The sequence below is a fragment of the Synchiropus splendidus genome, chromosome 2 (genome assembly GCF_027744825.2).
Source record: "Synchiropus splendidus isolate RoL2022-P1 chromosome 2, RoL_Sspl_1.0, whole genome shotgun sequence".
Lineage (NCBI taxonomy): Eukaryota > Metazoa > Chordata > Actinopteri > Syngnathiformes > Callionymidae > Synchiropus > Synchiropus splendidus.
The window spans coordinates 32,570,093-32,595,146 of NC_071335.1; the positions used below are offsets into that span (position 1 = coordinate 32,570,093).

Sequence of the window (25,054 nt, forward strand, 5' to 3'; positions counted from 1 at the left end):
AGGGGCGAGTGCTGCAGAGGAAAGGCTCTCGGAGCAGTAAAGAAGCGCCTTGTCAGTTTTGGCAAGAGGAAGCAAGGCAAATAAGTTTACTTAGTCTTGGATTTGAACTTTTTCCCAAAGGCTCTCTCCAGCTCGGGGACGGACAGAGTTAGTGTGAAGGAGCCATCAGACTGTGACCTGACGACTCGGGCTTTAAAATGAAAGAGGGAGGGAAAGTATGAAGCACTGTCGCCACAATCATGAAAAACCCACGCACGAGTTACACATCAACACCAGCTGTCCTCACATGATACACATTCACTGAGTCTCTGTCACTTGTGTTGTTCTCATCAGACATCCTCATTACAGTTCTGCAAACTGCAGCAGCCGCGACTTGTCACATCACATGACTTATATTTTGGGAAGAGTCAGCGACTTGGAAACTATTTTGTGAAGGATGTGCACTGACAGGAGGAGCAGGGTCACCTGTATCTAAGCAAGTTTCATGAAACGGCGTCCTGATTTTCAAAGGCCACCAGATGGCACTGTCTGCTGTAAAACGTTTTATTGGAAACCTCACACCATTTCTAAAGCAAACAGCACCATCTAGTGGCCTCTGAAAAGTAGAACACTGTTTCATGAAACCTCATCTATGCATCACTGGCTTAGATACCGTGAACTTTGTAGCCAAACCAAAGGACCATAACATTAGCTGGGGATAGCTTTATAGAAGGTGAGAAAACAAAATGCTGGGTAGAGCTACTCTGTAACCTTCGAAAGCAAGAGCTGTTTTCAAACGTGCTGTTTTGTTTTTTTTTTTTTTAGCAAAACCCGCAGAGACTTTCCCCCTAAAAGTCCATATCAACATCAGCTATCATGAAACAAGAAAATCATTCCTGCAGCACGCTCTCATGCAACAACTTTTTTAGAATGTGATGTCATCTATGGGAAAGTCCTGTCTCAAAAAGCTGAGGGCATCTGGCCGCAACGCTGAGTTACAAGTCGCTGATGTCACTGACTCTTCTCTTAAAGCTGAAATAAAATGGACTGCAAGAAGATAAAGTGTGAAGATAAAGTCTTGGCTGAATGAGGGGCCCCGTGGCTGCCAAACATCACACAACATACAACTTCAATTACTGTTTGTTTGTCGTATCCTTGTCGACTGAAAAGGACTTTGTTGTGAGACAGATCAGTGTGCGTTATGTGATAGACCCACCGAGGTCGTTGTTGTTCATCATGGCGTTGGAGCCCCGCAGACGAGGGCCTTGCTGAGTGAAGTGGTAGCCAAACTTCAACAGCGAAGTGTTCTTCTCCAGCATGCTGGCGATCTCCATCTCCACCTTGTTGCCTAAAGGCTGGCTCTGCACTCACAAGGAAGGGAGGTATGAAGTCACAAAGGACCAACCGCTCCGCTAGAATTCACCACCAAAACTCACTGTGACTGACGCCAAACTTTTTCTTCATTATAATTGCATTTTTAATAATTTCATCAAATTTCCAGAGAAGTTATTCAAATATATGTTTTATTTTTGACGACCTAGGATCTAACTAAACATCAAGTAAGAACAAACATTCCTTGCGTGTGCTGTGCTATGGTCATACTTGATTGTCTATCTTAAGCTCCAGTAGTGTGGTGTTGTTCTGCAGCGCTTCTATGAGGGAAAGGATTCCAGCCCCAGTGATGAAGTTGGACTCGACATTCAAGCTCTTCAGTGTTGTGTTGACCTTCAGCATCTCGGCCAGAGCCTGACAAGAATCAAGAAGAACAGAAAGAATAACAATATTTGTGTCACTTTTAAGCATGACTAAGCCAAAATACATCATCTGATGAGTGAATATATTTTCTGTGTGCAACTTACAAATGCAACAGGGTCATTGCTTCTGGTTCCCACGATACTGAACCTTTCAACCACAGTGTTTTCTATCAAAGCTTCTGCATACGCTTTCAGTGTTGGGATTGGGATGTTCTGAGTAGAGAAAAATACGTAGTATGTTACGTTTAAATATGTCTTCATGAGACAACCACATACAGCCTTCCATGATGTGTAAACTGTAATGCTACACCTTGATGTTGTTAAGATTGACTTCCACTAACTCGGGGTCATTCCTCTTTAGTCTGATCAAAGTGTCTTCAACGTCAGTAGCGTTGGGCTCCTCGTCGGGCACAGGTTTGTACTGGGTACACTGGATCACACCTAATACATGAGAATGGGAAAGACGCCTGAGCACACTGATATTTTGGAAAGATTTCATGAGATGACTTTCAGACAGAGATTGAAAACACAGCAACATAACTAAGTAACGGAGCGGCCAAACAAAACGTAGCAGTCAACAGTCCATTACTCCTTTTCACCAGCTCTACCATGACTAATGTGCGTTTGATAGGATTAGTTTGAGACAAGACTCTTCAACAGGTCATGTTGAAAACATCTCCAAATTTTGAGCTGCAGCAGCTTGGAGCGTGCGATTCACAAGTTTACAGGCAACTATTTTTATGAGAGAGTCATATTTGGAAGTCAGATGCTCGGCCGGTCTCTATTTGGCGATTAAGGTAAATGTATAGGTTAAGTCATGGTGCAAAAATAAACCACTCATTAGTTTATGTGTGTTTGGAAAAGTGTTTCTAGCTGAGCCAGATACGCCGGTTTACAGTGAGCAGGTAAATGTTATTTTTGAGGGACTGAGAAGTGCTGTGGGTGCATGAACTATTGTGTCTCCAAGTGGGGGTGGTGTAAAAATACAACTGTAATGTTTGGAAGGAAAACAAACGTTCATCACAACTGAAATCATTCCAACATTTTTTTCATATGATGTGATGTTTTTGTAAGCCAGCCCATCTTTTCTGACCGCACATACATTGTGCAGTTAGAGAAACAAGAGTGCACACTTGGAGTGTTTGTGTGTGTCGTACTGTTCAGCCCCTGCTTGTTGACAATGTTGCTGCTCGCCAGAGCCTCGTAGTACTGCTGGTTGCTCATCAACGTGTGCATTCCCAGGATAGCTGAAAGACATGCACAGAACAGTTAGTATCGGGACAACTCCGGTAAAACAAACTGTTGGTCCTGTTGCAACCACTCAGGGGACAAGCACTCAGTAGTTTTTAGGGTTGAAACTGAGCAGTGCATTACTTCTGCTGGCTGCCAAGCCTGCGGCCTGACCTCTTTTGGGTGGCTGAACAACAATGAGCGGCTACGTCATCAATGCAATGGAAGGAAAGGGATTAGTCGGTGAAGGTATAAAAGTGATTTAAGGAGAAGCAGCTTTGGTTCGTGAGCTGCATCCAGACCACAAGGACATATCGTCTTCGCAAGATACACAATGACAAAGCACAACAAGCTCCTGACAGAGGGGGAGCATGATACTTTCAAGGGCTTATTAAAGTCAACACATTATCGATGCAGTAATGTCTCTTATATTGGAGGTGTCAAACCAACATTTCACCACACTCGACAGGAATAAAACACCATATGCAAGATAAATGAGAACATAATACTGATGTTGAATAGTCATGCAATATATATATATATTTTTTTTTTCTGCCACTATGTTTTTCTAAAAATATTGCTTTCACAATTGTAAATATAAACCAGAAGCTAAAAGTTCAAAAACCCATATATCATTTTAATGAAACTTGTGCCGATTTAAACATTCTATTGATGATTTTAAAAACTGTTTACACAACTACAATCTACCATCATTAACACAATGAATTGGGCTCCCATGATGCAGAGTTCATTCATGAATGAAAACTCTATTTTCAGCAATAATATGGACATTGATGCCAGAACTATCAAACAAGCATTTCAGTGGAATAAATGACAATATTGGCCCGGGTGCTCACTCAGTCGCACCAGGCGTGTTTAAAGTCATTTATTTGGTTCTGACTATCTAAAGGTTTGGCCGTGCAAACACTGCGTGCAGCCTACAAAGATAACCTGTGCGACGATCAGCTAATAGCCGCTGATCCAGCAGAAAAGGCGAAGGAGGAGATGGATGGATGGATGGGGAAGGTGGTGAGATGAAGGGAGAACTGAGGGAAATGAAAAAGAGGTAGATGAAGACAAGAACGACTCTTTCAGTCAAAGGACTAGATGGAGATGGAGTTAAAATGAAATCAATCATTGGAAAAAAGCGGAGCAAGAAGAAAAAAAGGTTAAGATTAAATAATCTTTTTAAAGATAAACTGACACTGAAAACGGCATGTGTCTTTATGTGCATTCTTTACCAGCAATGTCACATAGTTCTGCATCAGTAGCACTGGCCAGAGCTTCTTCCAGCTCGGGCTCCAGAGTCACATTCTCCATGATGGGGTCCACTCTTGTTTTAGGAACCCAAGCCTTCCCTGCAAAAACAATGGGATATATTTTAAAAAGTTTGAATGGAAACAGAAATGACAAAGCAAGGTGAGAATGAAACTGCTACTTTATCTTGGCTTTGAAAACAACATTTTGAAAATACTAATCTAAACCAATGTAGTGGAGACAAACAAGCAATAAATGGAATTAATCATGATCCAACTCAGGTCAGCAAAGTGCATATTAAACAACAGAAAATATGATAAAAGTCCAATTTGATAGAAGCAATGGGTTGTGCTAAATAGCTCAAACTTCCAGAGTTAAGTATCATGGATGAAATAGAATGTCTGTAAATGAATCCGCCCCCCGAGGGTAGTCTTATCTGTCACTTCCAAACAGTCACTCCCACCCAGCTGCTAAGACAGCTGCCAAAAATACTGGGGGTGACAGCAGTGTCCACCTCTAAAGTTTCACAACGACACGTCCGGAATCTCTCGATTTCCACTGTGGTCACACTCTCGCTGACTTTGTCTTCCAACTCCACAGGAGGTTCACGCAGTCATAATCTTTCCTTGTTTATCGCTGATCCCCCTGCTTGATATGAAGTCTGGCCAGAGCCATCACATGCAGGACTAGAGGGTAGCACACCATGGAAAGGTCACACAAGAAAGAACAAACCACTCCATTAACTTGGAAAACTGTTCCACCTTACTAGGTTCAACATGAATGACAATAAATGCAACACAAAATCACCTCGCTTCTCTCCGGTGAAAGGCACCAGGTCTTCTCTGTCTGGATGTTCCTTGGCTTGTTTCTCAAGGTGGGCAATCAGGTTGTCTCTCTGAAACGTTCCAGTTGGTGCCTTCTTGGTCTGGTCCTTCTGCCGCATTCCAGCAGGCAGTAATGCATTCTAAACATGGAAAAAAATGATCAATGAAGAAAAAAAGTTCAAGCACCAGGACCAGAGAACGGATGCTCTTGGCTGAAAGAGAGCAAATAGATATCGATTTCCTGAGCAGAACTTGATCAATATCACTCAGTAATGAGCCACATCAATCATAAAAGCATCATGACAGAAGATTTAAAAAATACTTTGACACTCTGTTTGGTGACTATACAAGCCTCAGAGTCAATGTTATCCAAATCCCTGCACTACACAGAAGCTAGACATTTCCCAGAGCTTTAGAACTGTGCTGTTATTTTTAAACTTTAAACCAAGCTCTTAGAAGTGCTACTTATAGCTTCATATCTTATCTGACCTCTCGGCACTCTGAGGCCTTGCAACAGTTTCTTTCCTCAGATCTGCATTAAGCCCACACATTCATACCAAAATATTAAAATGGCTAACACTGGAATCAGCCATAAACTAGAAATACGCTTCACTGCAGGTATTAGTGTTGAAATCTCCCATTTGGCTCCTGTAATGTTCATCCTCTGTCTACATCATGGTGGGTGAACAAGGTGACCATCGCACAATCTCTGCCAGGCTTTTTATATCACACACTTGCATCAGCTGCAGCTATCTCACCTCTTTCACTCTACTATGGTATTTTTAACTCTATTAGATGTCTGTCCCCTCTAACTGTACTGTACCTCCTGTCCCCTTTTCACAGTCCCACCTCACAACAGCCCGTGCTGGTTCAGTTCACCATTCGTGTAACCACTAGAAAGGTATCAGCTTCAAAAACAGGCAATAACGGTGCGTTAGAAGAGTTTAAAGAAAAAAAAACTAAGTTAATGAAATGTAAAATTTTCAGTAGATCGCAATTCAATATTTGACACCAGAACGATCAAATTTAAGTTGAATCTGTCCACATCAAATGAAACCTCAGGATGGAAGTGCTCTACTGAAAAAATATTTTGCTGCTCAGGACAACATGCTCTGTGCATCCAAGCTTAAAAGTTCTGTCTACCAGCACCGTCTCATTTATTCTTCTTCATCATCATGGATGTTTTGGTTATGACATTACGTTATATAATGTAGCGCACCTGGAATGGTTGCCCAGAAAAATGTTGTAATATGCATTATTTTTTTAAGTAAATAATTTATCATTATGTCTTACAACAGTAGATTTAATTCCCTTTGATTTTCCTCCTGCTGTTTGTCATGCAAAACAAAACAAACGTGATGTATAAAAATGTACACAATTATTTAGTTTAACTTAAATAACTTCTAAAACAACTCCTTTTCAATGCCCTCACAGTTTTGCACACATCACAGATTCCCTTTTTCTGAAGTCATCTACCACACGGAGTTTTTAAAAATCCCTACACCCCTTGTTAAGAGCTTTTATGATGAACATAGTAGACTCTGAAAAAAAGATCTGTACTTCTGGCAGGACCACTTAAAAACAAAACTAATTCCCTTGTATGGTTCTGTTGGTGGAACCTTAGGACGGGTCCGGTAATGCAAATTTATATAGTTCTGTACTTACAACTGGTGGCTTGTAAATTCAATGTTACTTTGTTGGGCTATTCTTAATAAATATATAATAAGTAAAGGGGCTCTTAAGTCAGAGGGAATCAGATAAGGCTCATTCTACGTCAAATATGAGTGTGTGTTACACTAATATTTAACAAACTATCTCGAATCGGGATCAATAATTGAACTTGACATTTGCGCAGCAACCTTGTAAACAGGACTAATGGGCCACGGTTGTAACCTTAAACAAAGTTCTTCTCGATGGAGACACATGACTTGTTTGTCGGTCCAGGAAATGATGAGGTCTTCTACCCAGCATCCTGGAACATATGTGGGCAGTCTTGCTGGGAAAACCCAAAAGTGTTTTCTGCCATGGTGCAATAACTTCAACACCAATGACCAAGACAAGCACATGCTCTGTGGCTTCTACTGTTTTATTTTTATTGAAGCGGGCCTCTGACGCAAGCCCACCAAATGTATCACGTTGTTCTCTTTTAGTCATCGCTCTGGCATTTACAATAACTGTTGCACTTGCTGTCATTACGACCAGTGATGCATGGCGAACGATAGGTAGCTGGCATTAGATGCAACAAAAGCAGAAATAAACACCTCATTAAAAGGTCTCTGGGACTAAACAACAGGGAAACGGATGCGCTGCTTTTGCTGCGGTGAGGGCGCTAATATAAGCAGGGAAACCACCACACACCGCACAGATAAAGAAGAATAGTAAATGTGTGCAGACATTGACGAACATCTATACAAGGGCAACAACGACAGAGTCGGCCTCTCAACTCTTGTTCTATACTCACATCTGGGTCCAGTTCTTCCAATTCATCTTCTAGACGCTGTAGCTCTTCCTCTGATAGTTTCTGCAGCAACTCGTCCTCATCTATATCTCGGTACTTTTCCATCTCCTTCCTTAACACAGACATGGTGGACTCCACACCTACAAACTGGAATACACAGACACAGTGGAAATATTATAAGTTATGAGGGACTATTTTGTTGTGAACTGTGGGCTCAGACTCACCTCAACCTGTCTTGTAGGCAAGAAAAACACTGGACAGCCCTGTCATAAAAAAAAAAAAACCGCAAAATAAATACGAGCAAACAATTTTTTGTGTTTCAATTAGTTCCACACAAAAAATAAAGTCAGAGTGACACGCAAGCCTAAAAGGCTTGTTTGATAGATTTAACATAGCCTCTTGCTGAGAACAGCAAGGTCAGTGGGAAAAAGTGAAAACTAGTGAAAAACAAAAACACAACACACAGAAGCTCTGCGTGGTTAAGGGCTATTTTAATGTGAAAATTTCAACATGAGCAGCAGATATCTAAGTTCAGAGAAATCAAATCAGAGTTTGTATACAGACACAAAACCTCTAACAACACCAACCCTAATGTTTTCTACAAGGAAATCATGTTTAAGACAACAGTTATGAAACAATGAGCCTGTGTAAGCGACTCTTTGGTCCAATGAGAGTTTAAAACAAAAACACAGAGACCCTTATTCCACTGAAGGAAACCAAACCAAGCTGCTTCTCTTTTCTGTTATGAATAAGCTCTGACTTTTCCATCTTTTGACCCCAACTTCTACACTACACCACTCCACTGCTTTGACTTGTACAAAGCTGGCCTTAACCATGATCACATCCGAAGTCTTCTTTGCCAATAGTTTGTTTGTGAAACAGCATAAATCTAAAGGATCTTCACCACATTTTCAGGAAGGGCTGGGATGAACTCACTTAGAGGTGATTGGTCACTCGCAGGACTGAGGAATTTGGCAAAATTTTACATCTCAGTATTCAGATCGGATACTTCAATATTGTTATAGTATGACTATAGGTTTACTGGAAAATTTTGTTAAGGAAAACAAAACATAATACAAAAGGATGTTGAAGATGGATGTCTGCCATTGGCTGGCTACAACTGTCCATCAACGACATGCAGGAAATGAGGTCTATGGGTAGATGGTCATACAAAACTGTTGTTTAGTACTGCTGCAGTTCAAATGCAGGAAAAGGGGAAGGGAAGGTATATATTTTAAAAAATGTATGGCTGCTTTGAAATTTTTAAATTTTAATGGCTCAGACCTATTGATTTGGATAGCTTTATAAGGCTACTGTTTACAAGCAAAGCTGGGTTCAGAACGCGCTAAAAAACAGACAACTTGACAGTAGTACAAAATAGCTAAAATAAATGGACTTTAAAGTAATTGTAGTGACAAGGTGTGCTAGATGCGTCATTGTTTCCCAGCAGGATTTTTATTTGCCCATGGACAAACACAATCAAGTTTTTTTCGTATTTCAGCAGCTCTTTGGTCGAGGGTTATTTAGTGTTTTTTGAGTGTTATTTAATAAAAGAAAAGTCCAAAATAGTTCTCCCTCTCAGCTGTTGTTGTGTCCAGACAAGACCTCTGTCTGGTTTTACAGGCAGCACAGATTCTCAGCTGGGGGCAGACAGCTGTTCATGGAAGAGGACAGCAGAACATTTGTGGGTCACCACACCAAACACGCAGCATGTGTTCTGCTTCTACACATCAGGCTAATTAACGCCACGACCGGAGTTGGAGCTGTTTTCTTCACGGCTTTCTTGTAACAGCATGCTAATATTAACCTCACAGTCTTCATCGAGGGATCACGCATCAAATTAGGCAGAAAACTTGCAAAGCTTTTGATCCTGAATGCGTCAGCTGGGCTATCTGGCCAAGTGCCGGAGAGAAGAGGGGGTCAAGCGTGCCATTGTTTTGTTCTGCTTTCTTTAAGCTCCGTGACAGGACAAGTTTCCAAAACCAAAGATGAAAATCTGGGCCGAACTCCAAACAACGCTGCAAGTGTGCTGGAAGAGCCCGACTTGCTCTGATGATGTCAAACAGACTGCCGGTGGACTAACAAAGTTTCTGCATCCACATGCTTCATCAGACAAGATTAAGTGAACTGAAACAGAAAAGCAATGAAAAAGGCCCATTTTCACATCAAATACGGTTTGGCCCTCTAAACAGGCGTTTGAGGTCCCACAGCCTCTGAGAATAGCAGCAAAGGTCATTAGTCAACCGGTCGTTAAGTTTTGATACTGGCGTAAACAGCAATCTCTCAAGTATAATCACACTCAAACACAATTAATCCTCCCCAAGGTAAACTGCCAAAATAACTGTCCTCAACAGAACTTCAGTTTTCTCAGTGTATTTGAGAATGAAGGATGAAAGAATGAAAACAACACAGGCTGAACAACACTGAAATATGTACTACAGCTGCACCTACTTTGATTAAAAGAACAACATAACAGAGTGTAGATAAATAAATGGCAATACAAACCTGAATGCATCTCTGAAAGGGTTTAAATGGGAATTACTGTAATGACTACGGTACAGTGCATTTTCCAGTTTATAATGAGCGTTTCTTGTTGGCAACTTTCCTAGTGGGCAACTAGTGTCAACAGAGGTATGACTAGCTGGGAAAAAAATCTAAATTATTTTCAGCATTTTTATGTGTTTAAATGCTTAAATGCAAATGTCACATTGTGATGCTATGTAGGATACTGTGGGGAAAGGTTTGCATCTGAACTTCCACAATTGAATCATGTTTGGTCAGCATGACACTTTTCACAATCACAATACGATCTAGTATTTGCACAACGAAAGAGGCACTAAAACCCCACCGCAGTGTTGATCACCTTTCATTGATTTATTATCTTGAACTTACATGATATAATTTCCAATCTTGCAACCTTCTCCTGAAGCCACTTCTGATCATTGTAAATAGGTTTTTATGCAAATCGTATCTCATCCAGTTATTTTTCAAGCCATGCAGTGACAGGAAAATGATCCATATTACTTAACAAAAACAGGTTCCAGGGTATTTTATCAGTTTTCTGCAACATACACAGACTTCAATTTAGCAGAGATGGATAAAAGAAAAAAAAAATACAGGGTGCGGGGGAGTTGAAAACAGCTAAATGTAAACAGTTTTATAAAACAATTACACGTGCAAATCCGGCAAAGCAGCTGCTGAAGATTTATAATTTGGGTGAGTGTTACAATATATTCCAGGCTCTTTTCTTTATTATTGAACTTCAGGAAATGTATTCAAACATTCAGGGGGAAATTAAATGTTGTGCCTTCAGCAAAAGTTGTTCATATGCGAGGGAACGTTTTGCGTGATTTATCTTTTGTATTTTTATTTTTTTGACAATGCAACTTCCATGCACTTTATGTTCTACCGATAATAATGCAAATGTAAGAAATCAGACTTTCACATCGGTTGTTTCTTTAAAGCGTTTTCAAAAGCCGTGTGCTCACATGCGCCTAATAGAAATGCATAATTCGATTTAAAACAATAGTCGCTTTAAGGCTCATGAAGAAGCGTTGCATCTATATACGTACCTCCTTCGGGTCTATATATAGCCGGACGATCCCGCTGGGTGACAGACGCGAATACTTTGACCAGATATGGTCTCCGAGAGCCGCCGCGACTCGCTGCACCTCCGGCTCAACTGCGGGGACACGGAAGCGGGAATCCTGGAGAAGTTTTCTAGGAGAAAACTGCCATGACACACAGTTAATCCCGAGATCATCCGAAACCAGACGGGCTCACACAACTTCCTCTCCGTCCTCGGTGGACTGTCTGCGGAGGTAGAAGCTCGTCTCCCATAAAGGGCAAAGGAAACTTTGAGACCCTCCTCTTTCTCCCCCCACACGGCTGCTCTGTCACTCCAAGTGATGTCACGGAACCCCGTCAACGGGGAAGAGTTCATTTAAGTTTCGAAACACATATTAAACACACGTTAATTTGCTCTTAAACGCACTTCCACCTGTATGCTAGCATGGGACGAAATACTGTCAACCGACGGCGATAAGCAGCAGGTAAACCGCATTGAGCATTAAAGACAAATAAACCAGTAGGTGTACGTTAAAAAAAAACAATTACCTTAAATGTTAAAAGAAACCTGCGAAGCTCAAAGGTTCACGCGAGTAGAGACCTACTTGCTCGTTTCTGATGTGACGTTTTCCAAAATGGCCGACAACTGTAATTCCCGCGTCTCCAGCAGTGCAGGATGTAAATAAGGCATCTGTCTTCGCACAAAAACAAAACCAGCTAGAAACTCCGTATCACAACCACAACAACCACAAATGGAAACACTGAAGTACCTTGCATGCAAGGTGACAGCAGATAATTAAAAATCAAGATACAATGTTGCCTCGGTTTTCGAACGTCCCGGACTTCAAATGAAAATTTCGAGATTAACGTGCGCGATCAGCTGACCCACGACTCACTTTGTTATTGTGTATAACGCAGCCTCTGTATGCAGACGTGTCCCGTTAGCTACATTTACTGACTGTTTTTTCTTCATGCTGAGGTTTGTCACAGCCAAACTGCACAGAAGCGCACATTCAGAGCTGGACACGCACCGGGCACCTCTTCACTTCTGGAGAGACGTCACTCACTCGGCAACCCCTCCCACATGCAGCGGCCACACACATAGAGGAACAGCGCACCTGCAGCAGACACTCTACATTCACTCCTACAAATGCATTATTTCTTTTTCCATTTATTGTAATGGGAAAAATCGATTTGATTGTGGTCGAGAATCCAGGTACCACTGTAATGGGTTACATGGAAACATGAATGAAGTGATACATGGACAATTCGACAGCAGAAGAACATTAATTTGATGATACAGGAACTTTGACAAACCACACTATTTATTTTGAATAAAACAGGACTTTCATAACAAGCGTTGCCAGCAAAAGAAAATTGACAAACAAGGTAAACAGGCAAACATCTTCAGAAAAGGAGCAAACAGAACAGAGAAAAATGAGTTTTCTTTCTTCAGTCTCTAGGCAGCTGAAGTAAGCTCACTGTCAATGTTATGAATGATGCTGTGAATCCAGAGGTCCTGGTCATTCACTCCAGTGTCCACGAGAAAAACGGTCAACTTCTGCGCCCAGGGCTCACCTTTGACCTCAGATAAATCTTGGACACTTTCCACCTGGGCAACAAGTGCCTTTTTCTCCACATGGCTTCTGAACAACATTGAAGCCGCTTCAGACCACGTCTGCTGCTTCACACCTGGAGGATGGATGCATAAATCAACTGAAGAACTACAAAGCCATGTACATGTGAGCGAAACGCACATGCGTGAAACTTACTCAACAATAAAAATGGCAGGAAAATTGTAAGGCATGACATTTTGGGGTGCTGGTGCTCAAGCCAGGAAAAAAAAAACGGAACCAGTTGCAAAATTATTATGATCGCTATCGTTATTATGGGGACAAGCCAAGAAAACAACCAAATCTTTGAAATAATCAACAGCAATATGTCTCGTGTAATAAAATATATTGTCCATGTCTATTCAACATTGTTTTTTAACAACCAAAAAACAAGACAATCCAAAAATACCCTGCTAAACATACCAATACTCAGTGTTTACCTGTCTGATGCTGCAGGACAGAGGAGTTTAACGGCTGCTCCGTGTGACATGCGGTGTCGGTGGAGCAACAGAACAATTCTCTCAAGAATGTACAAATGTCCCCTCTGACATCAAAGCACATTAGGAAGCTAAGAGAGTTACTTTCTTTCCAAAAGAACTTAAAAATGAAGAAAAAAAAACGCTCCAGGTGGGGCACTATTCTTCAGTGCAGATTCCTTGATCCCTCAGTGACACTCAATTCATGCTGGCAAACCTCACCTGCGAGTTGGGCTGCGATGGCCTGAACAGGAAGTTGCCTGAATTCCTCTGCCAAGGGTCTCAGGGAGGAGCTGCGGACAATCTCATGCTTGCCATAGTCCAACTCGTAAACGGAAATCAACCCATTGGCGAGGGTTCCCTTCACTAGTGCACGGCGCCAACTGAAATGGAGACACAAGTAAAATGATCATTTTCAATGAGGTAAAGTCAGTAAACAACAGAATATACACAAAGGCAATGAGTCATTACCATAGTCATTGTTTCTAAATCGACATTTTCAAGCAGAGATGTGGGAAAACAAACTTTTCTTCTATGATTCTGCCATTGAGAGTCACCATTCTTTTCAAATAATGCACACTCAGATGCAGAGTTTGTCCACAATAATGGTGGACTCATGGGTCAGCAATAACACATCGAGTTGATCAAAAACAATGCTCCACAGACATGAACTTTGAAAAGGCTATAGTTTTAGAAATATTAATAGGGAAAATAGAGCTGACCATTCAGGATTTATTTTACAGAGAGATCTGTCACTGTTGATACATGTGGAAGGGCTACACCAGAAACTAGAAGAAAGAGCAGATCACGAAGACTCCACTGACTAAGTAAGTGAGCTAGTTCACATTGAGTAGCTGGTATCTTTGAAGAATAACAGTAACTTGAATCATGCATGTCATATCCTGGTGGTGAGGGGTGGGGGGAACTTTAAAAATTAATATAATCTAACAGACGGATTTCACCAGACAAGGAGATCAAGACAATGCTGCTAATTGCACAGAAGCAAATGGAAACAACTAAACTACACAAATTGTGAAAAAAATGTATTTATCACCATGAAAAAAAACGCTAAACAGCAGTACGTACCGACTCCCTCAGTCCTTTCAACAATATATGTTTGTCACGTACTTAAAGGAGGGCACATTAACTTACGTCTTGTCTATTTTGGCAGCGTACATCTCCCCTTTCTTAACCTGCAGACACGTGGTGGACTCCTGTGGTCGGTTGTAATGGAGCATCATCTCGCCCATCAGGACCACTAGTTTATGCATGTGCTTCCAGGGCTGCAGCACAAAGTGGCCGGGGTGGCAGGCCACTGGCACAAACACATCCATGTTCTGCCCAGGCTGGAGGGATGATAATAGTAATCAGATAATAACAGAGAGATTCAAAATTCTGCATTTGACACGACTCATTTCATCTGTCTGATTCTCTGTGTTTCATCAAATTCTCTGTTTCTTAATGTGATTACGTTCACTTCACAGACATGTTTCCTTGCACAATAGGTGATATGACCAGGATGATACAGGCATCTCCTCCTTGTTTGAATCAGGTGAACCCATTTCTTCACCTTCCTCCATCTCACCCTGTCCTCTGCTTCCTCTTCTCTCAAAGCTACAAATTTCAATAATAATAAATCAATAATCAATAATAAATCTCCTCTTTGGCCTTCCTCTCCACCTTCTGCCTGGCAGTTCCAACCTCAACATCTTCCTACCAACGTACTGTCTCTCTCTCCTCTGTACATGTCCAAACCATCTCCATCTAGCCTCTCTGACTTTGCCTCCTAAACACCTGACCACATGTGCTGTCCCTCTGATATACTGCTTCCTGATCCTATCAATCCTGCTCACTCCCAGAGAGAAGCTCAGCATCTTCATCTCTGCTACCTCCAGCTCTGCCTCCTGTCTTTTCCTCAGTGCCACTGTTTCCAAACCATACAACATTGCTGGCCTCACCACCCTTTTGGACACCTTCCCTTTCATCCTTTCCGACACCCTTTTGTCACACATCACACCTGACGATTCCATCCTGCCTGCACCCGCTTCTTCACCTCTCACACTCTCCATCGCGTAGTACTTAAAATCCACCACCTTCTTTATCTCTGCATCCTGTAACTTCACCTGTCCACTTGGCTCCCTCTCATTCACACACACATATTTTCAGTCTTACTGCAGCTAACCTTCATTCCTCTCCTTTCTAAGGCAAACCTCCACCACTTTAGCTTAACTTCCACTTGCTCCCTGCTCTCACCACAATAATCCACGGTGAAAAACTTAGATTCTTCACTTTGTTTTTTGATTCAAAGCACTGTGTGTTCTGTCCATGAAGAGTCCAGCTTACACACTGTGTTTACATTCGACAGGGATGAGAGAATATCTAGTCCTAAAAAGAACACATTGTTTATTTTGACCTCTTTCAGCCATGCGCTTGCCATTATCTTCAATCCACAGATGTATCAGATGCGTGACCACCAACGAACATGTGGATGCTTCTGTCCAATCTATCTACATTTTATGGAGCTTCTTCCAGCAAGACTGGGTTATTTGTAGTCCTCCCCAGAAGGACATTTTAAACTAACCCCCTGCCCTTTAATATGCTTCTTATCTTGTGCACCACTCATTGTTCACACATTTGAACTTAGTTGCCAGTCTACAACCATGACAACTTCCCAATGAAAAATGCGATCACTGCCATTATCAAATATCAGAGACACTGCATCCAGCCGACAACTTTCTCAGCTCGTCAGCATTTATTGGCGCCGCTGCTTCTCATCTTTCACACTTGAATTGCCTCAAGAGTTTACATACCTGAGGGAGCTCCAGAGTTAGAGGCACGCTGGGGTCCATGTTAGAGTTTGCATGTTTTGAGCCGTTTGACAGATTCCCGTCGTCCACATCATGACGTCCACCTTGAATAAAGAAGGATTTAGTTTTGGTCTCTCCTGCCATAATAAATATAAATGACAAGCATCCTCACTGTTGCTGGCGTGGCGCTCACTCTGGGACACGAGCTGTCGCCACATCTCTGAATGAGCCAACTGGTAGTTGATGCTCTTGCTCAGCTCTTGAGAATCAGCTCCAATAAAGAGGTACATATGAACCAACCTCTCCTCTTTATGCTGCTCTATATTCTCAATCTAAACCCCAACACAGAATACAAAAAGACATGCATTTTAAGTCCAGATTCAAATGAAACATCTGGTTGGACCACACAGATCATGTACCTTCATCTTACAGTGTGGAACACCACTGATGACCTCTTTCAGGAATGAGACCATCTCAACAGTCCAGTTACTTGAGGGAATGTTCAGGGAAGCAAGTCGGCATTTAATGGCCTGTAAAAACAAAATAAAATGTTATCGTAATGAGTGCGAGATCGATTATCACCCTCAGCTTTGATCTTAATAGACAGGAAGTTGACTCACCTGTGGGGGAATGACAGTCAAGTCCTCGATAAGCGGTGGAGGAAATTCACGAAGATCCGTAACCTCTATGGTTGCAGAGAGACCCAAGTCAATGTAGAAGACCTCCATCACTCTGTTTCCATACAGGTTAGTGATCTAAAAAGACATGGCATGGATGAATAACTTCCATACATTTGGACACCATCAGTCATTACTCCTGTTATATTGAAGGAAACTTCTCCTCTGGTATACAGGGAAAGTGGAATGAAACTACATTAAACAGTAGCCAACGACTAGCAATGACATAACCATAACCCTAGTTGAACAGTTCAATGGCTCTTCAGATGAGGCAACAGAATAACTGAGCTGCGAAAGAAGTATTTGAGCAAAACCTTAAGATATTAAGATATTTGTCTCAAATCTGTTTCATCATAACCATACCTCAACTCTTGACCATTCTCCTTTGCATCGAGCCAGACAAAGCTTGCCCGCGAAAGGTCTCGATACTAGAGACTCAGATGTTGTCTGGAACAAGTAAAGAGGGAGAGACAGAGTCAGCCTTTGCCATTGCACCACAAAGTAGTGACTGGAAGAAATACACAACATATAAGACAGAACAGGGTGGACAGGGAGCGCGAACCAAGTGTGGGAAAAGGAAGAGGATTACAGGGCAAGTGTGACCACAAAATCTATAGGTTAACTATTTATATTAAAAGCTGCAACACTGGCTTGACCCAATTATTTTACGTGAATGTAACCAAATCATTTACCTACCTGGGCCCTGAAAAATGCCTCCGTCTGATCAAGCAGCTTTTCAAGTCTCGCAGTTCCTCTGGAGGGCACCTGGCAGTAGATGGTTCCATCTGTGCAGACATTTGTGACACTAACCTGCTGACTGATGGAATCAATCTGCAAATACAAAATCAATTCATGAGGATAAGACAGGAAAGTGTAACAAAACATTCAATTACTCGCATTTAAAAAAAAAAAAAAAGGACCAATTCACTATGTGATACTAATTCAACAGCAGTGAGACTGAGGAAATCTGAGGACATTATTCAGGGAAGGAATCTTTACAATCTTACAATTCCATTCCAATTTTTTTGGGCCACGATTCGTTTCGATTCAAAACCATTTTATTCGCAATGGTTTCTGATCGTGACCTACTTGCATTTGCTTTTCAACAAAGAATGACAAATAGAATCTTTTACACACATTAAGTTTTAAAATTGTATCCATGTTGAGATACAATTGTTCCATCTGTTACCCTAAATTCAATGTTACGTACTGCTTAATAAACAAAAACGAAACTGCCTCTATATCTTTATCTTAATTGTTAAACTTTCGTAAGTAGTAGTAGCCTTTTAAATTCCGAAGAAAAGTGCCCTGATGGGTGACTGTTCTTTTGGTCTCATGGTAAAGCAGCGTCACAGCTGTCTCAGTGAAAAACTTGCAGCCTCTGCTCTGTCATAGCATTGTGTGGCAAGTTGCTCCGTGATCTCAGAGAGATGCTTTTGTGTTGTTCAGCTCGGTGTTTCCAAGCATTTAGGAAAACCTGAAATAAGGCCAAACTTTAGCATTTCCTTAAGATAGTGCTGGTTTGATCTTCGTCTACGTCATCTTTGATTTGGTATGCAACTACGTTGCACGTAGTTACAAAATGGTGGACGACCAGAGGAATTTTTTATTTTTTTAAATTACTTTTGGGACATTTTGATTCTAATCCTGGCAAATAATAATCACGATTCCGCACCCTTAAGAGACATCCTAGTCATACAGTCAAGGATTCTGTGACGATGGTATTGAGTCAGTCATATGTTCAACCTATTGGCCTTCACTTTTAGACTTACGATCAAAGGGTTGTTCATCGACTCGTCCTGTAAGGCCTTCAGGCACGTGGAGTTTATGTTAATGTCATCATCCTGTGACGTGTCATACAGAACAACTTGTGGCACGCTGTTCTGTTGAGAGGCCTCCAGTGATTCCATCACCAAGATCTTTCCAACTGCCACCTTGTCCAAAGTGGATAGCACTAAAGGATGGGTGCTGAATGCCTCCAAGCCTAGGAGGGAATGTGCTATTAAAGACAGGCTTGGCATTCTAAATCTATAACACTTAATTTTCTTATCTTATCAACCTGCAAGTAGAACATTAACCGCTTGAAAGGGCAGTATGCAGAAGTTGGGGTGTATCTCGAGAACACTGGTTGCATCTGTCTCAGCAAAAAATCCATAGTCCACATAATATATCTGTACAAACAAAGGAAATAAAGACATTGTATTAAGATGCTCAACCAACACAAAAGTCAGTTGTTCTGATACTGCAGTTGTCATTTTCAGTCAGTTGGAGTCCACAAAACTGTAAATCAAATGTAAAAAACACAGCCAGACTATTACATATTTCACACTACAATACTGTTAAGAGATAATAAGCCACTTCTCACAAGGAGCCCAGATTGATGTCCTACACACAGCTTCAGAGAAATGGGTAAAAAAAAGTGTCATACAGCATTAGTTCGATATAAATTATGAGCGTACATTTCCAAATGGATCAGACTGCAATTTGTATTTAGAGGTTGGCCTATATTATCGCTCAAGTGACAGAGGTGGAAGGGTAGGTGAAGGCATACAGACATGAGGGAAGTACATATTTTTACTCCATGAGGTCCAACCGTTTCATTTTAGAAGACTCAGTGCCTAAGACATAATGGGTGAAAAGTAGGGCTGCATGATAACCACTTAAACGTCACCGCAATGTGTGCATGTGAAATAGAGACATCACAGTGAAAACTTTTTTTGTGGAGTTCTGTCCCTCAGAGACAAATTACAGACATATTTTGGATTTCAAGATCATGTCAACCAATAAAAAAAACAAAGCAAAACAAAAAACGTCCTGTTCTGCTGATATGCCTCAACCCCGAGGTCAATTTTTTTTGGTCCCCCAAGTCTCCAGCACGGAGCACAATATGACAAAGCAAACAGATGGTAATTAAGAATGCCTTTGCTGCAAAAAAAAGATGCACTTCCCAAATGTCATTACTCAATCTGGTGAGAGACAGTTTCACCAGACTCATGTGTCAGTGAGCCTTGGCTATCTAGGATGAGAAGTCACATTAAAGAACAAGTGAAACCACTGAAGACAGCTGTAAAGCCACCATGTTACCTTGACTTTGTTTTCCTCTGACATGATCTCTGTGACCTGCGCTCTGGCCAGCTCCTCTGCCTCTTCACCCTGAATTGCAACAAGCTGACCGACCGCAAGTTTGGCCTGTTTTCTGTGGATTGCAGTTCTGCAATAGAAGGAGCGCATGGACTCCTCCATCAACTCCTGTTCCCCGGAATATTTCGCCCCAATGTACCTAAACACAAAGACCCGACTCAAACTGTAGTCATCATGGTTAACTTAAGTTAATCATCTTGCAAGAAAATTCTAACAATAAGGATTACTGCAAATGAAGGTAAGTATATACTTAGTGATAAAGGGTAACAGTGATACATATGCCACAGAGATGGTGGTACAGAACCCTACCTTACGGTAACAGTGTGTCCGTTTCTGGAATCTGTAACAAGCACAGAGGAGAACTGCTCCAACGGCAAAGTTAAAGAGTCAGGAATCATGCAGCTCAAAACTTCGACACCAGATGGCGGCGGGGGATTTCTGTACTGACCCCCCTCAGAGTCCGGGGGTTTCCTGCTTTCTTTATTTGAGTTGTAAAGGATAGCCTGCGTACAGAAAAGCACACCACATTAACTCTGCTTTGAGAGCTAGTTACTGGCTGTGAGACAATATTGTTCATCCATTACCTTGCTTTTGTCATTTGGATTTGGATACTCCACACTGCAAAGTTCTAACAGAAGGGAAATGTTGTCCAGAATTTCTTTGGGGAATGGAGTCTTGTACGTGTCGATGAAAAGTTTGGGCAAAGCATGGACCCACAATCCATGACTGTACTTCAACAGCAGCTCTTTCAGCCTGGTGCGAACTTCAGTGGACACATCTGGAGATGAATCTCCGTGAGTGGAAGCATTGGGGGCACCGTTGGTATTCTTAACTGGCGGAAATTCCGGGCCACGTTTGTTGAGTGAAGCCAAAAGAGGAATACTTGTGGAGTTTTGGACAATAGGTTGTGTTTGATGGATGTGTTTGTTTACAGCAGAGTTTCCACTGCGGTTGACCTGCGGATTGGTCGGGCTAGGAGGCTGTGGGGGGATGAGGGTAGGCAGAGGCAAACATTCAGAAGTCTGCGTCTGAGAAGGAGTTGGAGTCAAAGGAGTAGATGGATGCTGTGATGACGGAGCACTTTTTTGGGCGTTTGTGTGAGGAACAGACGACTTGGCAGGTCGAGGAGGATAAAGTAGGCTGTTGGATGAAAGGGTTTGTTCTACCTGCATCATCATGAAAGATGTACAGGGTTTAAAAACATATTTAAAAAAAACATGTTTCGAACATATATATTATACATAAGTAAAAAACTCACCATGCAAACATCAGTCCACTTTTTCAAATCAATGAGCACTTGAGGGTGAAGTGTCTGCTGAAACATTTGTTTGTAGACGTCTGGCAGCTTGGAGAGCCAGAGGCCACAGCAGTATCTCTTCAGGATTGAACTTATCCTCCGTTTCATCAGCTTCACATCATAAAGGTCCGTCTGCAGGCGACACTTCAGGTGAAACATAGACAACACTGGAAACAAAAACTGCAGCAAACTGCATTTCATTTGTACCTGAGGCTGTTTGGAGGACGGCAAAGGCGCTGGGGGTTTTGCTGTGGAATCAAAGTGTGATTCTGTTCAGTTGTACGCACATGATAAACAGTAAATATTCTCTCTTCAAACAAAATGCTGACACTGGTTGCATTGGAGTCAATATTTAAGGACTAAAACTAATTCAGCATTGTGAAAGACATAATTAGGATTGCAAAATTCCAGGAAGCTGAAACTTTCCATGGGAATTTACGGGAATAAAAGGTGAATTTTCAAAATTGAAGGCACAATATTTTCTAAACTACAATTGCCTCAACCACATTTAAGTTCTATATGAAGAGCCAACTTTCAGTTTTGAAAATTCCCAGTTCATTCCCATTAGTAGAAAAAGGCCTACAATTGTGCATCGGCCATGGCGTTCTACTAACTGTAGACCTGACTCCCAGAAGACTGACAGACGATTTTAACCTGACTTGAGAGGCGAGAATAAGTTGTTTTGGTGGGTGTAAACCAGCAACCACTCAGCTGACAAGCGTGAGGACACTTGGCTCCTGCAGGAGCGCTGTCCTGGCAAAGTAATCAAGTGAAGACCAGCACTGCGGTGCAAGTCAAGGCTCTTTAAAATGCAACCTGTCATCACAGAAAGTGTGAAAAAGAAAACAAGGAAGCTTTCTGAAGATTTAAACTTACCTTTAGGTTTATCATTTTTGGGCACAGAGTTCTCCCTGTAAATTGACACAGATTTCAAAGGCAGCATTTAAGAGATCGACTGACAGCTTGACAGCTTGAACTATCAAAATAATTTGAAACAAAATAAAATATATTGTACAGTGAAGCTCAGAAAAGAACAGTCTTGAACTCTCTCACTAGGGCTCAACAAATAAGCTTAAGAACCCACCTCTTTTGGTTCACTTTTGCCACGGCAGGTGGTCTGTGCTGAACAGGCGTCACTGAGCTGAATCTTTGATCCAACTGCCTGGTGTTGGAAGGAGGGTTCACTATTTAGGATTTTAGTGAGGCAAATTGCAGAGACATATTCTCTACACACCTGAAATCTCCCGCAGCGCTGAAACCTCTGAAGCCACCACGGGACCTAAACTGGTTTGATGAAAAGCTAGTGGTGGTATAGGCTGAAGGTTGACGCAATGAAGATCTTTGCCTCCCTGAACATACGAAAATAGCGGATGCATCTCACACAGAAAAACAATAGACTTGTGTTGACTTATTGTTGTCTCACTTAAGTTTGGAAAAAGTCCTTACAATTGAGCAGCATATAAGGATCCGAGGACTTGAATCTCATCCTGCAGTTCACCAGCTGGGAGCGCCCTGATTTCTTTGTGCTCTTCTGTTTGGCGACCAGTTCTGCCACATGCGCTGTCTGTTCGCAAACTCCAGCAAAGCACCGCAACTGAAAAGCACAACCACAGATGTAAACGATATATGCTTGAGTTATAAAGTAAAAATTTCGACCGGAACCTTTAAGAAATGACCACTTGAATTAATTTACTAAGAATCGAAAATTTGATTTATGTTTTGCAAAACAGAAACTTTGTCCCAGCGATTACAAAAAGTAAATGCAGATGGCTCAGCAGAATCCTTTTGGAGTAATGTATCACTGTTTACATGACGCTCTCTGCGGCAATAACGCTGCAAGTCGGATTAGAAAGGACAGATCCAACCAAAAATCTGTTTCTGAAACGTAATCTAGATCCAACAATTATTGATAAAAATAAACCACGAGTCAGACTTGAGTCACACTTGAATGGGCAACATCGACCCCACCTCCGCAACATGACACCAAAGTCTCGAGGACTCTTCATGATCGCTGTTTGAAACATTAATAACTCAAGACATTCTCTATAGTGTCTATACTTCAGTAGTTTTTTAGTGGACTCATGGCCGTTTTACATAGTGTCAAAGTCAAGTGAATCCACCGAACATTTAATGGCTTCTTCCAATCGATTCTCTTACAGGTCTGTGTCCGAGACTTGGACTTAGTGCTACACTAAGATTGCCTCTCAGGGTCCCCCGCCCACTTTCAGAAGGTAAAGATTTGACACTCAGTGAATTGGTGACTGGGTGAAAACGTCATGCTCAAGTCCACCTCCATGATGCGTTATGTGTTATCAGTTTGTTAGGCTGTTCCCACTTCGTATGATAACATGAGAGTTCATCTTTAAAAGAGAGGTCATTTTCCTGATGGCGTGGCAGCTCTCATTTAAGATGTGGCGGAAACCCTGCCTTTTGCACATTTCCTGTGAATAAAAAGGTCTTTTCAGTGTAATTTCTTCATCTAAATTACTCTGGTGGCTTCTTGGACTTTTTCATTGGAGAGAAATTTTATGCAAATGTATAAATAGTCTGTCCAAACTAAAGACAAATCATCATTTCGACTGGATTACTCACGTTAAATGTGAGTCAAGAACATTTTTATGGTGTAGTTTAATTTAAAAAAACAGCAGGCATCTAACTTTGAACTTCAATTTACGAACACAGATCTGCTTAACCAATATCATTATAATCAAGGCATCACCTGTCACATGAGTTTAGAGACAAGTATCTCCAACATGGTGGCTTCCGGGTTTGATGACGCGTCGTGAAAACCCTCTATTTCATCATAAAAGCCTCAACGGCATAAATGGACGGAGTTTGAAGTAGGGGGAAGAATAACAGGCACAGGGACCAATCCTCACCTGGCCTTGGTAGAAGGACATGCGCACGACTGAAGGGATGCTGCGAAGGTAGTCCTCCAACTTTGCATAGCCCAGTTTTCTATGCGGGATAGTTTCTCCACACAGCTGGCTGTAGTCAGACTGCAGGCTTTCAATGGACACACCATCCTTGCTGGACTGGAGAACAGCCCGCAGCATTTTCTGGGTGAAGTCAGTGCTCGCCATCCTGAAAAATACACCGTTTAAAAAGTCACCATTGGCTTATTCGGCAAGTTCACGCAATTGCACATCAATAAGACGCAGGGTTTAATACAGGTAAGTGAAAACATTGCTCTTTGAAACGCCAAGACCAAATCAAAACAAACCTGGAGGCGTTCTACTTTCTGTGTTACTGCCACGCTTTTTGCAGTTTTGGCTGGACTAAATGGAGGAACACTTATATACACAAATCCCATACAGGTACTGACTCCACGAATGCTTTGCATTCTATTTCGGAGTCAACCAAATGACGGGCCACTGCAGGCAGGTCACGCTAACGCAAGTGCACGTGCTCATACGATACGTTTAGCCTCGCACAAGCAGCAATAATACAACCATTAATGTACGTCACGTTTAACCGACTTTACTTTCGACGAACCAAACACTAAAAATATCTCTACATGTAATTGTGCGGGGAAGTAGATGGCATTCTAGCTCGCAGCTAGCACACGTCACTCGAAGACTATCATAACATTCAGACAAGAATATGAATATGTACGTTGACGTTTGATCGAATACTGCTGCAAACATTTGTTTGGCAGCATAAAGTTACTTACCTGGCTTCGACAGGTGTTTTGCTCAGTCGCAACGTTCGAAGTGAAAAACACCAGACGAGATTTTCTTTTTAAACCACAAATCCTAAACGCAATTTAATCAAAATTTGGTTGTTAGCTGTCGTTTTTTTTTATTGTAGTCGATTTGAAGATTTACCTGATACGTCATACATTCGCGAGCGGTGAAATATCGACAGTGCAAAAGTAGAACGAGCTGCGTATTCAGTAACGCCAACTCTCGCGAGACCAGAGCAAACTCTAACAAGCACATCACAATAATACCAACAACAGTTTCATGAACAAC

The 25,054-nt window shown here is 41.7% G+C and overlaps 2 protein-coding genes across 5 annotated transcripts in view; both read right to left on the reverse strand.

Moving 5' to 3' along the window:
* Window positions 1–11,694, reverse strand: part of LOC128754119 (tropomodulin-1-like) — a 15,149-nt gene extending 3,455 nt beyond the window's left edge. The window contains exons 1-12 of one of the 4 annotated variants that reach the window (XM_053856499.1): window positions 11,619–11,694; window positions 11,075–11,184; window positions 7,727–7,765; window positions 7,506–7,649; window positions 5,028–5,184; window positions 4,205–4,321; window positions 2,891–2,980; window positions 2,044–2,174; window positions 1,839–1,946; window positions 1,582–1,725; window positions 1,196–1,340; window positions 91–190 (exon numbers count right to left, since the gene is read on the reverse strand). In XM_053856499.1, the coding sequence (XP_053712474.1) occupies window positions 91–190; window positions 1,196–1,340; window positions 1,582–1,725; window positions 1,839–1,946; window positions 2,044–2,174; window positions 2,891–2,980; window positions 4,205–4,321; window positions 5,028–5,184; window positions 7,506–7,628 (1,115 nt within the window). In that variant the 5' untranslated portion in view covers window positions 7,629–7,649; window positions 7,727–7,765; window positions 11,075–11,184; window positions 11,619–11,694. Of the gene's footprint in view, window positions 1–90; window positions 191–1,195; window positions 1,341–1,581; window positions 1,726–1,838; window positions 1,947–2,043; window positions 2,175–2,890; window positions 2,981–4,204; window positions 4,322–5,027; window positions 5,185–7,505; window positions 7,650–7,726; window positions 7,766–11,074; window positions 11,553–11,618 lie in introns of those variants that run through there. The other 3 variants (XM_053856496.1, XM_053856498.1, XM_053856500.1) reach the window with 3 other exon arrangements.
* Window positions 11,695–12,391: 697 nt separating this feature from the next.
* LOC128754519 (tudor domain-containing protein 7A-like) lies at window positions 12,392–24,999 on the reverse strand. The gene is made up of 23 exons (XM_053857203.1): window positions 24,908–24,999; window positions 24,754–24,835; window positions 23,960–24,164; window positions 22,527–22,674; window positions 22,315–22,429; window positions 22,165–22,242; window positions 21,957–21,991; window positions 21,288–21,328; window positions 21,042–21,212; window positions 20,368–20,949; window positions 20,093–20,286; window positions 19,727–19,922; window positions 18,702–18,813; window positions 18,415–18,626; window positions 17,339–17,473; window positions 17,006–17,089; window positions 16,586–16,720; window positions 16,385–16,495; window positions 16,138–16,297; window positions 15,969–16,069; window positions 14,311–14,504; window positions 13,381–13,541; window positions 12,392–12,761 (listed from the first exon to the last, which is right to left on the reverse strand). The coding sequence occupies exons 3-23, from the start codon at window positions 24,161–24,163 to the stop codon at window positions 12,529–12,531; spliced, it is 3,402 nt and encodes a 1,133-aa protein (XP_053713178.1). The 5' UTR covers window position 24,164; window positions 24,754–24,835; window positions 24,908–24,999; the 3' UTR covers window positions 12,392–12,528.
* Window positions 25,000–25,054: the final 55 nt, after the last annotated feature.